The sequence below is a fragment of the Grammomys surdaster genome, unplaced genomic scaffold (genome assembly GCF_004785775.1).
Source record: "Grammomys surdaster isolate TR1022 unplaced genomic scaffold, NIH_TR_1.0 252, whole genome shotgun sequence".
Classification (NCBI taxonomy): domain Eukaryota; kingdom Metazoa; phylum Chordata; class Mammalia; order Rodentia; family Muridae; genus Grammomys; species Grammomys surdaster.
This window is the reverse complement of record NW_021604693.1, coordinates 73,382-85,812: the sequence shown is the minus strand read 5'-3', so window position 1 is coordinate 85,812 and position 12,431 is coordinate 73,382. Positions and strand designations below refer to the sequence as shown.

The following is a 12,431-nucleotide window of genomic DNA, read 5'->3' as shown; positions in this document are numbered from 1 at the left end:
GAGGAGAGGAGAGGAGAGGAGAGGAGAGGAGAGGAGAGGAGAGGAGAGGAGAGGAGAGGAGAGGAGAGGAGAGGAGAGGAGAGGAGAGGAGAGGAGAGGAGAGGAGAGGAGAGGAGAGGAGAGGAGAGGAGAAGAGAAGAAGCTGGGCATAGTGGTGCATGCTCTTAATTCCAGCAGCTTGGAGGCAGAGGCAGGAGGATCTCTATGAGTGTGAGACCTTGTCTACCTAGTGAGTCTTAGAACAGCCAGGGCTACATAGCTGGTTGTGAGCAGCCTGGCCTGGTTACCTGGAACTAAAGTAGGGTCATCCATCTTAGGGGGAGGAGAGAGAGAGAGAGAGAGAGAGAGAGAGAGAGAGAGAGAGAGAGAGAGAGGGAGTGAATGAATGAATGTCTGTCTGTGGTATATGTTTGTTCCCGCCCCCCCCCCCCCCCCCCCCTAACAAATCTTTTTTTTTTTTTTTCGGTCTTGATTTTTTTGAGACGGAGTTGTTCTGTGTAACAGCCCTGGCTATCCTGGAACTCTCTTTGTACACCATGCTGGCCTCGAACTCACAATGATATGTCTGCCTCTGCTTCCCGACTGCTGGGAGTAAAGGCGTGCACCACTAACCCAGCTTATACCACAGCATCTTCTTTAACACTAGCGTGTCCTGCTCTCACTTGCACAGACCTTCCATGGCTCTCCGTTTCCCTCCCTGATGCATTCCTGCAGGATCTATCCCCAGCCCCACCATCCTTCTAACCCCTTATGTTTTTTTCTTCACCAGGCCTGAAGCTGCACCCAAACCAAGTGCAAAGTCTATCTATGGTGAGCTTGAGGGTGAAGCAGACCAAGAACGAGGCTCTTGGGAGAAGAGAGAATGCAGTCTGTGATCTTAAGTCTGAGGAGGAGGGGATAGAATCTGGACTCTTGAATCTGAGAGAGGAGGGCTGAGGTCAGAGATCCTGGGTCTGAGGGAGGATGATTGTGGTCTGGACTCCTAGTCTGAGAGAGGAAGGTCGGAGTCTAGACTCCTCAGTCTGAGGGAGGAGGACTGTCGTCAGGGTCTGCAGTCTGACTCCTGCATGCATTTTCTCCTCCCTCCCCTCCTTAGAACAGAGGAAACGTTACTCCACAGTGGTTATGGCTGATGTGTCCCAGTATCATGTCAATGTGAGTCTGGGGTCTGTGTTTTCCTAAGACGTTTCTTAGGAAGAGGTGAGCCTGAAGTGACAGGGCTTTTCAAAACAGGGACGGGGGGGGGGGGGGGGAGCAATAAGGATGTAAAGTGAATGAATATGGAAGAGAGAAAGGGGAAGGAAGGAGGAAGGGGGGAAAGAAGGAAAGAAAGAAGGAAAAGACTCTAGGAAAATTCAGCTCTTCCCTCCACATGAACATCTGTGCTCATTGCCTGAGAACTCAGTTCTGTCAGATCTTCCTCTGAGCCATCCCCAGTGCTGGATGTCAAATCAGCAGCAGTCCTGTGGTCCAAGAGAGGGTGCTGGGTATTATACTGCAAAGCAGAGGAGGCACTTAAAAGAGGTCAATCATTATTTGTTGCCCTTGAGGGGCCTCCAGTCTTGGTTGGAAGAGGGCCTAATTGGAAGGAGATCTAAGCAATGCTGGCCACTGAAGGAACTCTGCTGTTTTGAGGGAGGATTTTGTTTGTTTTGGTTTTTTGTTTGTTTGTTATTGCTGTTGTTGTTTTTAATCTCTTCTGGATCTGAAGGAAGAGGGTTAAAGCCTGGAGTCCTGGGTCTGAGGGAAGAGGACTGAGGTCTGGACTCAAAGGGTCTGAGGAAAGCCTTCTGGGGGAAGTATGGCTGAACTGGAACTACCCCTAGAGGCCCTTAGCCAGCCCAGCACCTGCTTAGTGTTGCCTGGGACTCAACAGACTTCCTTGTCTCCTGCCAGCACCTGGTCACCTTCTGCTTGGGGGAGGAAGACGGCGTGCACACTGTGGAAGATGCTTCCAGAAAGCTGTCAGTCATGGACAGCCAGGGGCGCGTCTGGGCACAGGAGATGCTACTGAGAGTGTCACCTGGTCATGTCACTCTGCTTGATCCGGTCTCCAAGGTGCCAGGGAGCCCTTGGGTGGAAGGAGAGATAGGGCTGAGGTCTAAGGGTGACTCTTGGCTCCAAAGCTTCCTTCCACTGGGAACTTTGGCAAGCTGTCTTTTGAAGCCTCAGCTATTAAACAGGGTGTTATTTCTAGGCTCCTGAACTCTTTCGGTTGCCTTGCCCCAAGTCCTGGGCACTGCTCTAGTGGTGGGTAATAAGAATCTGTGCCTCCGTTTACCCTGCGGCCCCATCCTGCAGGAGGAACTAGAGTCATATCCTCTCGATGCCATAGTACGCTGTGACGCGGTGATGCCCCGAGGACGAAGCCGTTCGTTGCTGCTCCTAGTGTGCCAAGAGCCAGAGAGAGCACAGCCGGATGTCCATTTCTTCCAGGGCCTGCTCCTTGGGGTGAGTGGGCGTGGCTCCAGGTAGCCTTTTCTAAGAGAGGATCAGAGGCGGGGCTTCCATGTTTGGGGTGGGACCTGTGGCAAACAGAGGGGCATAGCCTGGAAAGGGGGTCTAAGAGGGAGCCAGGATTGAGGACAGGTTGAACTCCAGACCAAGACTGAATGTGACGATGGGAAGAAGGTGCAGGCTTTGTCTGACTGAGACAAGGCCTTGAGAAAAATATGGGAAGGATAGTCCGGGAGGAGCAGGCAGAACCAAAATGAGGGTCCACGGGGTTCGTTCAAGACAGTCGGAAGCATAGCGCTGAGAACAAGAAAGAGGCCTGTACAAGGCAACGGGTGAGGCGTGGGAAGGGAGATCTCAAAGTATGATTGGCAGGCGGAGCTGATCCGTGAAGACATCCAAGGGGCTCTGCAGAACTACCGCTCCGGACGTGGGGAACGCAGGGCAGCAGCACTCAGGTGAGGAGGAAGGGGGAAGCAGATGCAGAGCGCTCTGGGGAAAAACAAAACAAAACAAAAACCCCTCCCATCTGTGAACCTCACTCTCCTCAGCTTGATACGAACAGCCTAGAGTGTTGAATGTGGTCAAAAGTTAGCCTTGGCCAGGTCTTGCCTGTACCTCCCAGACAAGGCCACCTCCCCGCCCCAGTCCTCTACTTTAACCTGTCTTGGTCTTTGATTTCTCCACCTCCGTATCCAGTTTCTCATTATGAAATGCTCAGCCTTCGTTTGACCCCACTCCCACCTCCACCCCCACCCCCACCCCCGTCTCTCTTCGTAGTTCCATCGATTGCCCCAGCCTCAGTTTCCTCCTTTTCATTACTCAGGGCGACGCAGGAGGAGCTGCGACGCGGCGCCTCTCCAGCTGCAGAGACCCCGCCCTTACAGCGTCGCCCGTCTGTCCGCGCGGTGATCAACACCGTGGAACCATCCGCGGTTCGCGGGCGACCCCAAGTGGAGCCAGTTCCAGAGACTGAGGATGCGAGGAAACCGGACCCAGCGCGCACGACTAGCAACGCCGATTGCACCTCCCCGGACCTGGGCCCAAGGGGTCCTGAGTTGGCGGGTCTGCAGGCAGAGAGGGATGTGGTGAGCATGCGTGAGAAGTACCAGCTTGGGGGCGTAAAGGATTCCCCTGACATTCAAGTCAGACTTGGAGTGGGGAGCGAGATTCAGGAACGTGGGCACGTCTAGGTGTGGCTAGCTGACAGGATGCTAGGTCGGAGATGGGACTTAATTCTAGAAGTGTGGCTTGAATCTTTGATATAGACCACCCACTGCTCCAGTTATGGGCGTGGCCTGACATAGGGGGTGTGTCCAGAGTTCAAATTGGAGTCCTGGACCTAGACCAGAGTCTGAGACTCAGGATCATCACTCTTGCCCCTCTTGCTTACGGCAGGATATCCTGAACCACGTGTTTGACGACGTGGAGAGTTTTGTATCCAGACTGCAAAAGTCAGCAGAGGCTACCCGGGTTTTGGAGCACCGCGAGCGCGGCCGCAGGACACGACGCCGGGGTGCCGGAGGTAAGGGGGCCTCCACATTGAACGAGAACACACCTTCCTGAATGATGCCCAAATATCCTCTCTCTCCGAGGTCTCCCACTACCAGCCAGGTTTGCCTTCCTAAGGCCATCTGTTTGGGTGTTTACACCTTTGGAACTATTATCTAATGCTTTCCTGGTGTCCCCACCACCTTACCTGCTCCCTACCTACAGAGGGCCTGCTGACACTGAGGGCCAAGCCACCTACCGAGGCTGAATACACCGACGTGCTTCAGAAAATCAAATACGCCTTCAGTCTACTGGTGAGGATGCATCCATTGCTGGGCATCGATGGAGTGAGGGCACTGTGACTCTGACCCATCCATCATTCTTGCACTAATATTTAATGACCTCCTTTCACTCCAGGCCCGGTTGCGCGGCAACATCGCCAACCCCTCCTCTCCAGAACTGTTGCACTTTCTGTTCGGACCTCTGCAGATGGTGAGACTCGCACTCAGTTCTTAGGGTCCTCCTGCTTTAGAAGGATTGAGACTCGACTTCAAGAAGACCTTGTTGCCATGCTCATTTCTATTGGCCTGGTAGATTGTGAACACTTCAGGCGGCCCTGAGTTCGCGAGGACTGTGCGACGGCCGCATTTGACGTTGGAGGCTGTGGCGCTGCTCCGCGACAATGTCACTCCTCGTGAAAACGAACTATGGACCTCGCTGGGGGACTCCTGGACCCGCCCAGGGTGAGAGGGGAAACTAGAGTGTAGAGGTTTGACTTGGTTGCAGGACGCGGCTAAATTTGAGGAGGGGGCGGGACTTAAGATAAATGCCAGGATTCAATTGGAGAAAAGGCTCGAAATTACCGTGAAGGAAAGGCTTAACATCTAATCAGATAGTCGTGTTGAAGCAAATGGTGGAGGCTTAGAGAATTTAGAGACAGACTACAGTACGCGGAGGGTTGCCTGGGTGAGTGGGATTCAGCTACAAGGAAAATGTGGGTCGTATAGGAGTGTGACCTATAGGTTTGAAGATGAAAAGGAGTCTGTGCTTGGAGGCTTCAGGGAGGAGGCGGAGCCTGAGACTGGGAGTGGGTCAAAGGGCAGGATGGATTGATGTTGTTGAGAAGTGTTGAGAAAGTACCTAGAAGCTTGGGCGGTGGCGCACAGCTGTAATCCCAGCTCTCGGTGGTGACAGGAAGATCAGAATTGAAGATCACCCTCCACTAGAAAGTGAGCTAGGGCCGGGCAGTGGTGGTGCACGCCTTTAATCCCAGCACTTGGGAGGCAGAGGCAGGCGGATTTCTGAGTTCGAGAGTTGGAGGCTAGCCTGGTCTACAGAGTGAGTTCCAGGACAGCCAGGGCTACACAGAGAACCCCTGTCTCGAAAAAAACCAAACCAAAAAAAAAAAAAAAAAAGAATTGTGAGGATAGCCGGGCAATGATGGCTCACGCCTTTAATCCCAGCACTTGGGAGGCAGAGGCAGGCGGATTTCTGAGTTCGAGGCCAGCCTGGTCTACAGAGTGAGTTCCAGGACAGCCCGGGCTACACAGAGAAACCTTGTCTCCAAAGGGGAAAAAAAAAAAAAAGAATTGTGAAGATAGAGCCGAGTTTGCAGGAAGAGAGAAATGTTGTGAAGTGATGTCCCTGGGTTGGTTTGGCCTAACCTTCTGATGGGTCCCTGATGACAGGGTGGAGCTGCCCCCTGAAGAAGGGTCTCCCTACAGTCCAGAATTCTACAGCGGCTGGGAGCCTCCAGCCACTGACCCGCAGGGCCGCCCCTGGGAGGACCCAGTGGAAAAACAACTACAACACGAGAAGCGGCGCAGGCAGGTAAGGCAGAGCTGCCAGGGAAGCACTAAGCTCCCCGTATCCGCGCCACGGGGGTGAGCCAGGGAAGTCTGAGGTCTAGCCTGCCTGACCCCAAGCTCTCTTACTTCCCGCAGCAAAGCGCCCCGCAGGTCGCGGTCAATGGGTGAGTGTCCGCTGCAAAGCGGCCAGAGGAGGGGTTGGGAGGACTGAGTGAGTCCCGGGGTCACCCCAGCGCTGACTCCGACTCTTCCCTTTTTTCCTATCTTTTTTCCCCTCTGCCTTCCCGGCTCTTTGCAGGTGGGTGAGGTGGTGAGGAGGCGGGGCTGGGGCTGGGGTGGGGGTAGGAATAAGGAGGGAGGGGGGAGGAGCCCAGATCTGTGGGTCCAAGGGAAGAGGGAATGGAGACTTAGATTCCCGAAGCTATGAGTGTTAGAAGGGGAGCTTAGTGCTAAGAGTGGGTATGTCTCAGGGTTTGGACCCCAGTGCCCTCAAAAAACTGAAAAAGTGCAGTTTGGTGTTCTGGAACCAGGGAAGCATCATGCTTGGGTCCCAAGAGCACAGAATACTGGATGTTAGGGAAAAGATAAAGACCTAAAATCAGGATTGGTACTTGGAGAAGCTAGGGACAATTGTGAGAAAATGCTAGAAAGTACTGACACCTCTGGGCCACTAACTGAGGTGGGACTTCTGGCTTCCTAATGCTCTAAGAAATAGCACCTACTGGGGACAGACTGGACCACTAACAGAGCTAAAAAGATCTAGGGATTCGAAGGTCAAGACCTGGACTCCTGCCTACTTTGCTGGGAAAGAAAGAACTAGGGACCTAAATTTATGGCTCTAACAAATTGTGGAAGCTGAAGGTTTGTAGATCCAGGGGAGGAAGATGATGGAGAGGGGTCACAAGTCTAGGATCCTTGGGCAGATAAGAGCCAAGAGTGGAGGGAGTGGATTGAGTACAAAATGCTAGAGCTGGAGATGAGTGGGGGTCTCGGTGAGGGCCCCAGCAGAGGGTCTCAGCGGGGACGGCATACTGGGAGCTGTCAGCTCCACACAAGGGGTGCCAAGACCCTGAAGAGCCCCCCTCTCCCTTCCACAGGTATGCCTGATCCGGGATGAAGTCTCTGTTGTTGGGGGGGCCAGAGCCAATCGTTCCCCCCAAGCTATCTGGTGTTGCAGGACCATCTCCTCTGTCTGCCTGCTTCTGAATCTCAGACTCGGCACCTCCAGCTTTTTACTTACCTTCTCTGGCTGTAATTTCTTTGCCTGGAAACATGAGAAGTCTCTGGCACTGCGGCTCAGCTTGAGTTCAAATCTAGCTGCACACAGAGAAGTTCAGAGGGACTCTGACAAGGCCTGCCAGGAGCCAACTAAGTTACACCTTTCTTTTGTGACCTGACCATTAATACACTGTACCTCAGTTCCTTCCCTATAAAAAGTGAAATAATGGCCATATTCTGCTACTCAAGTACTCAAAAGCATGAAGCAGGAGGATCAAAAGTTCTGGGCCTATGTGGTCTACAGAATGAGTTTAAAGGCCAGCCTCTATTATATAAAAATAATAGAGGCCGTGAGGGGCTAGAGAAATGGCTTAGTAGTTAAGAGCACTAGCTGCTCTTCCAGAGGACCGGGGCTCAATTCCCGTGTATGCATGCAGCTCACAACCATCCATAACTCCAGTTCCAGGGGATCCAATACTCTCCTAGGTCTCTGCAGGCACCAGGAATACAAGTTATACACAGACCTACATGCAGACACGCACATCTATATACATAAAATAAAACAGAGGGCTGGGATGTAGCTCAGTGACAGAGCATTTGCCTAGAATCTACCAGTAAAGGAAGGGTTAGGGGCTCAGGAGTAGAGTGAGTGCCTGAGAAGCTAGTAGTGAGGGCTCGGGAGTATGGGTTGATGGTAAAATTCTTGCCAAGAATCCAAGCAGTGAAGGGCTATGGCCATGGCTTACCTGTCTGGGGTATGGCTCAGAAGTAGAATACTTGCCTAGAATCTACTAGTAAGGGGCTGGGACATAGGTTAGCCATGCACTGTGTGCCTAGCATATGCAAGATACTGGGTTCACTCCCCTGTACCACCAAAAGGGAGGAAGGGGGGTAATAGTGAAGTCCCTGGAGGAGGAAGGAACTAAAGAAGACCCACATTTATGGAGCTACCCTGTAGCTCCAGGAGAATCAAATCTGAATGCAATTGGCATACCATGTGGTATAAGCATATGCATTGGCTGTTGTTTGTATCTTCCTCATAATCCTCTGCCCATTCCAGCTATCTGTTCTGAGTTTCACCGTTCTCACTTATAAAATGCAAGCGAGGAGCTGGAGAGATGGCTCAGAGGTTAAGAACACCACTCTCTGCCCTTGCAGAGGACCTGGGTTCAGTTCCTGGCACCCCGTGGTGGCCCACAACTGGCTGTGGGCCCTAGGAAGCTAGCCCCCGGACGCCCTCTTCTAGGCTCTGCGAGGACCGCACGTGTACATACATAAGTGCAGGCAAAATGCTCACAAATAAAATTAAGAACAGAAAAAACAATGCAAGTGAGGACTGGAGGATGGAGTGCAGAAGTAAAGCACTTCCTTAGCATGCACAAGGAAGGCCCTGGGTTTGATCCCCGCTACCTCATAAAGAATTAAACAGTAATCATGATTATCATGTTTGCTGCATGATGCCAAGCAAGGAAATGAGCCAACTATATTCAAGCTGTGACTCCAGTGTCAAGTCTGTATTAACATATTAACCTGGAACCCTGCTTTAGCCCCTGCTTGGCTCTAACCTCACCTCACATTAGCAACTTATAATCCAGACCATCAAGGCTGGCTACCTCCTCATCTCCTACCCGTTTCATTCTCCCTAGTCACCAAGATCCAGAACTGGAAACTGAGTCTCAGCTAGAAGAGAAAGCCAGAAAATGGGTTCTGTGTAATTATGACTTCCAGGCCCGAAATGGCAGCGAACTCTCTGTCAAGCACCGAGATGTGTTGGAGGTTAGCGGTGTGGGGGCCTGAGACTCTGGAATTGACCGATTCTGCATAGACTACGCATAGAACCAGGGCACGAATTTTCTGTTTATTCTCCACCTAGGTCCTGGATGACAAGCGCAAATGGTGGAAGGTTCGGAACCATCAGGGACAAGAGGGCTATGTACCCTATAATATCCTGACACCCCACCCTGGACCCCAGGTGCACCGCAGCCAAAGCCCTGCAAGAAACCTAGTAAGTCAGCATATTCTTGCTTCTTCAGGGAGAAGTGGGGGCCAGATCCTAGGTCCTGGGGATGAGGACGGAGAAAATCAGGTATGAAGAGTACTTCTTGGCAAGTGGAGTGTTTAGTTTATTGAGAAAGGGCCTGGAAGCCCCCTCTCCTCTTCTCTTCTCTTCTCTTCTCTTCTCTTCTCTTCTCTTCTCTTCTCTTCTCTTCTCTTCTCTTCTCTTCTCTTTTCTTTTCTTCCAGGAGACTAGCACACCTCCTCCCCCACCTGCCCCAGCTCCAGCCCCCACTCAGGTGCGGCCCCAGTGGGACAGTTGCGACAGTCTAAACAGTTTGGACCCCAGCGAGAAGGGTGAGTTGTGGAGAGTCACTCTGGGAAGTGATCCTTGTCTTCACTTTTCAGGCTCCACTCTGGGCAAGCTAGAGGCTCCCGAATCCCTGGCCCCAGCACCCTGAGTGCGCACTCCCTCCCTTCACGGTTTCCCTCCTGCAGAGAAATTCTCCCAGATGCTTTGTGTCAATGAGGAGCTGCAGGCGCGCCTGGCGCAGGGCCGTTCGGGTCCCAGCCGGGTAACCCCGGGGCCCCGAGTCCCGGAGCCCCAGCTCAGCCCGCGCTCTGAGGCCTCGGTGGTCCGTGCCTGGCTGCAGACCAAGGGCTTTAGCTCCGGGTGAGTGGGGTCCCGCTGCTACTCTGATTAGACGTGTAAAAGACCTGGAAGTCGAGGTTTCAACTGCTCAAGGTGTGGGAGCGGGGAAACTATGGGGCAACTTACAACGCCCGAGGACAGGCTCATCGGAGACCACAGGGAAGAGCATTCCTTTTCTGAAATCCTACGTCTCCAGAGCCTGAGCCCCTCCGCCCCAACGTCCTTCCTTGAGAGCTCTGATTGGACAAGCAGTTAGGTGGGTGTGATACGATCGGTGGAACTAAACTGTGATGGCCCCTGCTGCCTTCTTAGGACTGTGGATGCGCTCGGCGTGCTGACTGGGGCACAGCTCTTCTCGCTGCAAAAGGAAGAGCTGCGGGCGGTGTGTCCCGAGGAAGGGGCGCGAGTGTACAGCCAAGTCTCTGTGCAGCGCGCGCTGCTGGAGGTGAGAGAATCCCCCAGGCCTGGATGAGGTTGGGGGGGGGGGTCACCCAAGATTCACAAACTCAGGTCTTGATTTCCACCTCACCCTCCAGGACAGAGAAAAAGTATCAGAGCTGGAGGCCGTGATGGAGAAGCAAAAGAAAAAAGTGGAAGGCGAGACCAAAACAGAAGTCATTTGATCCTGGCTCGTTCACAAAACGTGATGAGACGGTGGAGTTCCCAGCACCCCGTAGGACAACCGTCGCCAGACTCCTCCCCATCGCCAGTGGCAGTAGATGTCCCACCCTGGGTTCCCCGCCATCCTGGCGGGCAAACTGTACTGACCGGAACCCTTCCAGAGGGACTGATGGGAACGGGAAAGGGGACGGAGCATAGACACTACCAGAGAGACATGCCCAAGAGGCGCAGTGATGGCCCTCCCTGTGCGTTGTGATGCGCTATAAACAGCCTCCTTTTAGGCTATGTCCACCTGCTGTCCCCCTCTCTTGCCGGCTACCAAGGAGCCAAGAATCTAGGGGACACTCCATATTTTCTATCCATAAACCTGGGGATTCCAGGCTTCCTCTTAAGCACCAATCTATCCTTGCTCTAGCAGTACCTACAATCTCTCTGGTTAAAAACCCTTTCCTGGCTCCTCGCTGTTCTCCGTCCTGTCACCTAGCATGAAGCCTGAAGGTGTCTCCTCTCACCCTCCATTTTGGGCCAACCCCTTCCATCACAGGCATTTTGCACTTACTACTTCTGCTGGTTGGAGCAGCCTCCATCATTCTGGCTCAGCTCACCTGCATGCTATGGATGCTTGTGCCAGCCACCAAGGGTCCAGCTGTGGAGATCTGGATATTTCCTGGGCATGCTATAGGCTCTTGAGTCTTCCAGTCCCCTCGAGAACTTTCTCCCTGCTAAGTCCTTGTCCAGTTTCTTTAGGTGGCTGATAAGAGCTTGTTTTCTCATTCAGACTAGATATCCCTAAGGTCTTTCTTTTTCTGACCCTGGCACTTCTTGCATCCCTAAAACACTTCCAAGAGTCCCACCAGTGCCCTCTACCTCTGCGGCCTCTGCTCCCGAAGCAGTTCAGTTCTTACCTGAGCCACCAGGTGGCACACCTCAAATCCAACCTAGAAAAGCCAGCCTTTTGGCTGACAGCTTCACTATACCCACTTCCTTCTAGAACATTAACCACTGCATGCAGATATCCTTCCCTGTCTACTCAAGTATGTCCCTTGGCTTCTCCTGACAGATGGGATAAAACCTAACCCCAGCACGAGAGTTGATGCACATGACCACTCCAAGTTCAGGATCCCCTTCCTCCCCTTTCAGGACTCCAGGCAATGGTTCATGCTGTTGGCTCTGCCAGGAATGCCCTGGCCCTCCAGAGTCTAATCAGTGCCCGTCATTCCTTATGCCAAGGTTGGGTGGTTAGTTAGTTGATTGGTTTTGTTGGAGACAGTCTGGATACAGCCTCAAAGGCTCAATCTTGTTTCAGTTTCCTGAATGCTGGGATTCCTGGCAGACACCCTGCTGCCTTCTTTTCTAAGAGAAACTAAAAACACAAGCAGTTTGCCCAGACTGTTTTTGATTCCTGTAGTGAGCTCCCAGGCTGCAGGTTACACTGCAGGCAGGGACCAGCTAGCTTTCCCTGTACTTCAGTTGCCTGTAGCTCTTTCTGGTCTGGAATGGCATCATTTCTATCTGCTTATCCTGACTTCCTCCTCTGTTGATCACCCTGTCTGTCACTCCTCCAATATCTGTCAATGGTCAGCCAGGGGGACCTGTTACACCTCGAGTCAGATGTCAGTCTGGTGGCCAGACCTTCCATCTCAGAGCTCAAGTCCTTAGCAGAGCCACATCCCTATACAAAGCCAGCACCTCAGCACTGTCCTCTGCTACTTAGCCCCAAGTTCCTTCCTGCACCTTAGCATGCCAGGCTATAACCTTTTCATTCATGGTTCTCATCACAGAAAATGTGCTTCCTTCAGACATACGGCTCACTCTGCTACCTTCTAGTGTCTAACATAAACACCATACACAAACACCAGATACACACCCAACATACACCATACACTACATATAACCCATAGCCCACATTCAGCCATGCCATGCACCACACACAAAATGCACACCACATATATACAGCCCGCCACAGACAACATACTCCAACCCACACCCACCGCCCTCTCCCCTTCTCTTTCTCTACAGCACTACAGCTGAAATTCATACACTGGCTACCCAGGTGAGACTGACTCTCCTGCAGAGCAGTGGCTGCTGCCCCCGAGCTGTTCACTCCTGGGACACCAGTAGGCAGAACAGAGCCTAGCTGGTAGTGTAGGCAGTTGCTCCTGACTGTAAGGATGGAGGCACAATGCAATCTC

The 12,431-nt window shown here is 52.7% G+C and overlaps 1 protein-coding gene across 3 annotated transcripts in view; it reads left to right on the top strand.

Moving 5' to 3' along the window:
* Positions 1-11,764, top strand: part of Eps8l1 (EPS8 like 1) — a 14,404-nt gene extending 2,640 nt beyond the window's left edge. For 2 of the 3 annotated variants that reach the window (XM_028775091.1, XM_028775092.1), the window contains 18 exons: positions 770-810; positions 1,097-1,155; positions 1,897-2,058; positions 2,302-2,451; positions 2,830-2,912; positions 3,281-3,542; positions 3,853-3,979; positions 4,171-4,259; positions 4,363-4,437; positions 4,540-4,688; positions 5,634-5,775; positions 5,889-5,917; positions 8,618-8,747; positions 8,845-8,976; positions 9,215-9,323; positions 9,465-9,639; positions 9,931-10,063; positions 10,155-11,764. In XM_028775091.1, the coding sequence (XP_028630924.1) occupies positions 770-810; positions 1,097-1,155; positions 1,897-2,058; positions 2,302-2,451; positions 2,830-2,912; positions 3,281-3,542; positions 3,853-3,979; positions 4,171-4,259; positions 4,363-4,437; positions 4,540-4,688; positions 5,634-5,775; positions 5,889-5,917; positions 8,618-8,747; positions 8,845-8,976; positions 9,215-9,323; positions 9,465-9,639; positions 9,931-10,063; positions 10,155-10,241 (2,134 nt within the window). In that variant the 3' untranslated portion in view covers positions 10,242-11,764. The remainder of the gene's footprint in view (positions 1-769; positions 811-1,096; positions 1,156-1,896; positions 2,059-2,301; positions 2,452-2,829; positions 2,913-3,280; positions 3,543-3,852; positions 3,980-4,170; positions 4,260-4,362; positions 4,438-4,539; positions 4,689-5,633; positions 5,776-5,888; positions 5,918-8,617; positions 8,748-8,844; positions 8,977-9,214; positions 9,324-9,464; positions 9,640-9,930; positions 10,064-10,154) is intronic. The other variant, XM_028775093.1, reaches the window with a different exon arrangement.
* The last annotated feature ends 667 nt before the right edge of the window (positions 11,765-12,431 follow it).